Source organism: Zophobas morio, unplaced genomic scaffold, assembly GCF_036711695.1.
Source record: "Zophobas morio isolate AGI-343-1 ecotype UQ-CSIRO unplaced genomic scaffold, CSIRO_AGI_Zmor_V1 ptg000058l, whole genome shotgun sequence".
NCBI classification, from domain to species: domain Eukaryota; kingdom Metazoa; phylum Arthropoda; class Insecta; order Coleoptera; family Tenebrionidae; genus Zophobas; species Zophobas morio.
The window spans coordinates 3,704,760-3,712,051 of NW_026972163.1; the positions used below are offsets into that span (position 1 = coordinate 3,704,760).

At 34.8% G+C, this 7,292-nt stretch overlaps 1 protein-coding gene across 1 annotated transcript; it reads right to left on the bottom strand.

Moving 5' to 3' along the window:
• Positions 1–637: 637 nt before the first annotated feature.
• On the bottom strand, positions 638–2,593 carry LOC135143212 (uncharacterized). Its single transcript, XM_064075090.1, has 2 exons — positions 2,179–2,593; positions 638–2,106 (listed from the first exon to the last, which is right to left on the bottom strand). The coding sequence occupies exons 1-2, from the start codon at positions 2,591–2,593 to the stop codon at positions 638–640; spliced, it is 1,884 nt and encodes a 627-aa protein (XP_063931160.1).
• Between the last annotated feature and the right edge of the window lie 4,699 nt (positions 2,594–7,292).

Consider the following 7,292-nt stretch of genomic DNA (forward strand, 5'->3'; position numbering starts at 1 on the left):
ACCAGACATTATGCCAATAGTAAACCAGTAAATAAAATGATTGCTTTTAATGAAGAAAATTTTTATTGTTAATACTAACAAGTTTAGTACTTAATAATCATCACAATTTTTCATCAGTCTACAAGTTTTAAGTAATACTTAAATACTACAAGGCTTATAATGTTGTCTAACTAATTTAATAACTAGATAATTATTAAGAGATCAATATCACTTACACAAGTATCACAATCATAACTTGCAATAAAGTATTTATGAATTAACATGAATCAAAAAATATGAAATAAAAAGAAAACAATGTAAGTACTTATAGAAAAATTAAAAAAACAATTACATTTTTGGCATAAATTTATCCATTTCAGGAATTCTATAAAAACCTCGACTATTAACCAAGGTCGGAACTGCGATCTTCTCTTCTATCGCATCTTTCAGATACCAGATTTTAACACATTTTTCTGGCCAACGAAAAGTATTTCCAGCAGAAAATATCATAGTACTTATCTCATATAGATCACCATCAATATTCTCTACAGTCCCTGGAAAATATTCTCCTTCATACCTGACAATCACGTAATCGCCTTTCTTTGGTTTTGCAGTGACCTCCAAAAATTTATGTACAATTAAAGGTACATTATCATCATCAGAGTCTGAATATATTCGAAGTCGTCTCATCTTTCTCGGAGCTGCTGGTATTTCTTCGTCTGAACCTGTGTCCTTTTTTTTTATTCTTCGTTGACATTTTTCTATTAGCTGCCTTAAGAGCTTTTTTTTCTTCTTGTTTTTTCTTAATGTCTTCTTTTTCATTCCAATATTGCATCCATTCGCCGCTATTTACTGCATCAGGTAGGCGAACTTTCTTACGCCTTTTCTGATTGCCTTTAACTGGAGATTCAGAGGGCCACACAATTGCTGATGCAAATGCAGGGCTTATTGGTTGAAGATGTTTTCTCGTAGAAGGAGATTCTAACTCGATGTGCTTTGTGTTAATAATGACTGAAGATTCAGGTTGAGATGGCGTTCTAATATTTAAATAGTCAACATTGCTATTAAAATCCTCGTTTATTTGTTCTGTTGTTATTTGGTGATTTTCTTCCAAATTAATGTCGTTTTCACGTGGTGTAACATTTTCTTCCAAAGTGGGTATATTTTCTTGCATTGTCTGTAGAGTTTCTTGCGGTGTCTGTGGATTGATTTCCAAGTTAGGCTCTTGTTCCTCTGCTACTTGCATTACTCTCTTGGCTATTTTCTGCCACACATAAAACAACTCCTTTGCTGATTCGTCGCCAGTCCAGGAAGAATCTTGGTTTGCACGGAATTCTCGACCACGGGAGGAAGACATCAATAATTCCAAATACAATAAATGTTCAGGACCAATAACAGCTGGTTTCTCTGGTATGCCGTGTCGAGTAGCATCAGTCATACATTTTTCGTAGCTAATTGCGTTAGCATCGAACGGATACAGTCCACATTTTCTAAAACCATTGCAGATGACTTCTTTTGAGAGATCATTGAATGTGGCTTCTAAAAGGGGTGCAAATAGAGCTTTGGTAACGCATCGATGCCCAGTTTTTAATTTCCAATCATTAACAACTTTCTTCCAAGAATTCTTCAGTGGTCGAAAAACAGATACGTCAGCTGGTTGAATGATGTGTGTAGCGTTCGGATAGAGTGAATATAAAATAATACCATTATCTTTACACAATTGAGACACTTCTCGATTAATGTGAGACTTGTGGCCATCTATCAGCAACAAAACAGGAAACTTTGTATTGTTTTCTTTTAATTTTGGGATGAGAGTATTTGCTATATAGCCGTAAAAAACTTTTGATGTCATCCATCCCTTTTCTGACTTACCAACGCTCCATTCTTTATTAATTTGTCTAACGATTTCAGATGGAATTCGTGCATATGGGTATATAATCAAGGGTGGTAATATGGTACCAGATGCTGCAAAGGTTCCCAGTACGGTTATGTTCTCCTTCTCTTTTTCTTTGATTTCATAAAAATTTTTAAATCCTCGCGGACCCAACACTAAACCAGAAGAACGGCTTGTTTGAAATCCGGATTCATCTGCATTTATGATCCTTTCAGGATCTTCTAAAATGTCAGCTACGCCTTCAGCGATTAGGTATTCTTTTCAATTTGCGTGCCATTTTCTCAGAGCATTTTCTGTTACCAGACTTCTTGAAATGTTTATAGATTCCGCATGACGTGCAGCTATATCTGGATGTCGTTTTAAAAAACCGGAAAACCATTTTCTGCCTGGAGTATTCTGTTTAAAGGGACTTGGTCGATTCTCTTCAGTTATAATTTTCTTAACAGTGTCAACTACCATTTCTTTATTGACTGGAAATCCTTTTTTTGCCATCGCTATTATCGAACTTTTAAGCAACGATTCTTCTTCCTTGGTCAACATAGTGGGAGGTCCCATTTTTCGTTGGACAGGATACTTCAGTTTCATTTTATTTATGACGGTAGTGTGGGGAATATTATATTTTCGGCACGTTTCTCTAATTTTTGCGCCCTTGCTTATCTCGTCTATCGCTTTAAAGACATCTTCCTCCTGATAATTGAAAAACGTTCTTTTCGGCGGCATTGTGTTTATAAAAAAATGTAGGTGGTCAATTACTGGAACGAACTCATAGTATAGATATTACCAGTAGTAAACCACTGGTCTACAATAGGAACATTGTGGATATTTTAAGAGTTTTTTATAATAATTGATTGCAGTATATTAAGTAAATAATAATGTAAAAGAAAAAATAAAAAATATATCAAAAAGCAAAATCACCAGTTGTAGACCAAATGGAATATTACTGGAACATCATTGAATCCGTGTTCCATTAGTTTACCAATGACAGCTATTTATTTAAATTAGCATTTTTTGATGAAATAAGAGGTACTATTATTGCTTTACACATCATGTTACTCAATTAATTTAAAAATAAGTTACAACGATCGATATAAACAAAGATTTAAAAAGATTAAAAAAACTTACTGTTGGAGTGTCGCTTACTAATATGGCCGCCCGGAACGAAGTGAACGACTGTCGTTTCGAAACATATGTTGTTTGATGATGTAGATGGCGTGTTTATCGCACTTATTTGCGACTAAATGATTGGTAGAACTATGGCAGTGCTATCAAACGTAAAAAAAGTGTCGAGAAATTCGACAGAAGGTTAATATTTTGATGTGAAGTTTGAAATGGTGTACTACTGGTTCCTGGTGTGGCACTGGTGCACCCACCCTATTTATTAAACAATAAGCATTAAATTAATGATTTACTCATTATTATTATTATTTATTTATTATTTAACAAGTTGCTACAAAAAGTTAATTCAATGTGGAAATATACGAAATAAAATAGAAAAACGGCAAAGAAAATTAGCATATCTAATGAACAAATGAAAAAAAGCACTCACCCGGTGAACAATAAGAAAAACTACCAATAATAAAAATAATAATGCAGCTGAAAGCTGATCAAGTGAATTGATGATGCACAAGAAGGATGAAAATTGGGTTACAAATTACTGTCTGCATCGTTATGGCATGTCATCATTGCCATAACCTGTGTCATTCAATGATAATTCGGACATGGGCGTTGACGCATCAGTTAGACTGCACTCCAACATTTCGACAACTTCTGAATCAAGTTTGCTTATTTTTTGTAGAGAAGAACGTCTTGAACTAGCAATCACAGGATCAGATGACACCATTAGTATATTGATTAGGTCTTGATTAGTTGAGGTGCGTGACTTTTTTTGTGTGTGGTGCAACCTGATAGTACTCAGGTGTTTGTTACGAGCTTCTTGGGATTCTTCTGTTAGCATCCCGATAGGAACTAAATGATATTTAATTATTTCTCTGCTGTGACATAATAATTTATGCACAGTTACTGGCATTGGGTACCACGGGTACAAATCTAAATAAAGTTGTTTCGTTTCCAATACAAACGTTTCAAATTTGCCCAAATTTATCCCTAAACCAGAAGCAATAGTTTGTAAAAGTATACCAAACCTCTTTATTAAATCTATACTTATCCCCGTAATTTGTGAAGAGATTTCTGTATTCCGAAAGAAGCACCTCGCTGTATTTCCATCATTGGAAGAACCAAAGCCTTGTTTAGGTTTGTCCATATTGAGCCCCAATTTAATTTTGAACTGATCTTGTATCATTTTTTTTCTTTTTTTCATTTTCTGATAATCACTAGCGCACCCTCCTTCATCTTCACCATCATCATCGTCATCAGCCATTACAATATTTTCATGCATTTTATTATCTTTTCTGACCTTCCACCTCTGAAAATCTAGACGGTACGCAATATGAAGTAAACATTCAAAAGATCGTATCAGGGCGTGCAACGGGGATAAACCAAAGCTGTAGTTATCTATTACTTATGTCCTCAGGGAAACGTTCTTCAGTATTGTTCATCAATTTAGGAGTTGCTCCACAAATGTAGCACCTTTGAGAAGATTTTGTTCCTGTTAAAGCGTTACACACTTTGCCATCTGCCATCGTTAAAAATAGTTTGTGGGTAATTGTGATTTCTTTATCATTAATGGTGACTTTAGTAGGCATTAAATTCGAAATTTGTTCATATATGAGGTTTGTTTCCTTTTTAATTAGATGTACACTCTCTTTCTCAAACATGTATTTAATCGGCCTACAAAACCGTGGAGAACCAGGAGTATTATTTTGCCAAACCACAGACCAAGATTCACTGTTAAATATTTTACCTAATACCTCTGTTTTTTCTAAATAGTAATTTGTATGTATTATGATCTTCCATGTCTACTAGTTCTTTTTCAGTATATTCCTGCAAACAATCACTACATCTTATACTCTTTTCCAACATCCGTATGACAAAACCACCAATGTATGTAACCACATTGGAAGCTACCTCATTTAATTCAATAAAATTAGTGGTGATGTCATAATCATGATCGTGTAGTAGATCATTTGTTGCTTCTAAGTTATATTTTCTATATAAGGATATGTCAAATGTTTGGAAGTCCTTTTTTGTTGAAGTGCTTGGTACTGTAAGAACTGTGGTGGTATCCAACACTCAACAGTTTCCTCCTTTACCTGAGATATTCGAAAACAATAATAATTTTCGAATTGTCCTTATAAACTGCAGCGCAGTAGGATTATTGTTCCAGCCATTTCTACTTCTGCAAACAAAGTATTATTATGATGATACCTTTTCAGTATTGATTGCTTACCGAATCATTGAAAACAACATTTCCAGGTGATCTTGGCTACATTTGTAGGTCAAAAAATAACTTAATTTGTTAGTTTTAACAAATTTGTCAAATATTCCACATACTGATAACGCAGTGATGACAAAACCAAAAATTGGAATTTTCTTAGGTGTGGTCCAAAGTGGTATATTTCCAACGTCAGTTAAATACAGTAAATAATTCACTGTCTCTAATAAAAATGGTCGCCAATTCTCTTCATTACTTAACCGCAGTGGAGCCTTGAACCCCTCTGCATTGGGATTACGGGAATTTAATATGTCAAACAAAGAATCAATAGTCCTAATAAATCTAACGGTACTTTCACTTCCTTGAAATTCTGAGAGATACAAATCTTTTTCCAAAAACTCCAAAGCGTCAGCAATACTGCGACTTAACGTTTGAGCAGCTAAACTCACCTATAAAATAAATAAAATAACTTTACATTGATAAAACGTCACTATAGAAAAATTCTCACCTTCATTTTTTGCTTATACCACTCTAAATGTGACCTCTTCAATTTGTTTGCAATGCTCAAAGTTTGCTGTTCTTGTATATCATACAGCCGTTTGATATACTGCCAACTTATAAGGTTTTCTTGAGGATTTTTGAAATCCCCTAAACTTGCAAACATATTTCTTGTTAATTTTAACATATGACATGCATCCAATACACAAAAAATTTGTTGTGTTTCATCGTTGGGATGTTTAAACCACGTCTGCATGTCATGCACATCTTCAAAGTTGCATCCCAATTGTTTAAATTGGCTGATGGTCCATCACAAGTCAAACAACTAACAATTACGCCAATTTCATGCAAGCGATTTAAAAAAACATTTAAAAATAAGCAACAGGTTCCTTCCAGTGAGCCTGTTGGGCCACAACCATCACGACAAACGCTTCAATGGCAGCTTGCATATCATCTTTTTGAACTGATGATCCCACATCAATATACTCCCACATCTTTTTGCCATCAAATTCGATTTGTCGTTTAATTGACATCTCATCAACAACTAATGAGCAAATAAACTCCCGATTAAGTTTCTTATTTTCAGATACTTTTGCTTTCAAATTATCAAAAGCAGGCTGAATATACCCTGGCAAACAGTCGGTATTACTACACCATTTTCTAATGGTTGATTGATCTGGTAATGCCAGCGCGAACTTACGATGTACATATATACCCTTTATTAGAATAATATTTATTATAATAATTATCGGGGGATAAGTTTCATGAGTTGTTGTTTTTTTACCGACATTCCTTAAATATCGCCGCATTAACAAATGTGGCACTGATTCGTAACTATTTCCTAAGTGCTCAACTGCATTATCAGAAATAAAGCCCTGCTGCTTTAAATCTGTCACAACAGTTTGTAAACTTTCAATGGTCTCCTTTAACTTCTTAATTTTTTGTCTTGCAGTATATAAACTTTTACTTCCTCTTGTCTTGTTAAAGCTCGTTTACTGTCGTCTGAACTAACTCGGTAAATTAGCCTTTACACGCACCCTGCCTGTAAAGCGTTACCGTGGCAGCTTTACAGGCACCGTGCCTGTAAAACGTTGTCATGACAGCACCGGAATCAAACACACATTCGCTGCGTCGGCCTTTTTCTTAATCTCACTAATACTGTGCTAATACTAACGTTAAAATCACCTTCAAACTCTTCATCTTCATCGAATTCCACAATTAACAGAGCTCAGAAACAAAATTAAACTATTTAAATTATTAATCGAATTTACAAATTGACAGTCCCCTTATTTTCAAACAATTCAATTTTCCATAGTTACCGGAGCAAACTATGAAAAATGACTATAATTTCTATGACTGTAATTTCAAGTAAAATTTCTAGAGATGCCAAAGTTGTTCATTTCAGGATTTTCAGCAAGAGGAAGTAAAACGTTGTACGCGGCTCGCTTGCAACTAGCCTATACTGGGGCTCACCGGATTACAGGGCTCGTTCCTACGTCGCTCGCTCTGCAAACATTCCGGCTCGCCCGTAAAGGCTAATTTACTAAGCTTGCCACGTACATAACTATTTCTAGACTGTCGTTGTTGAGC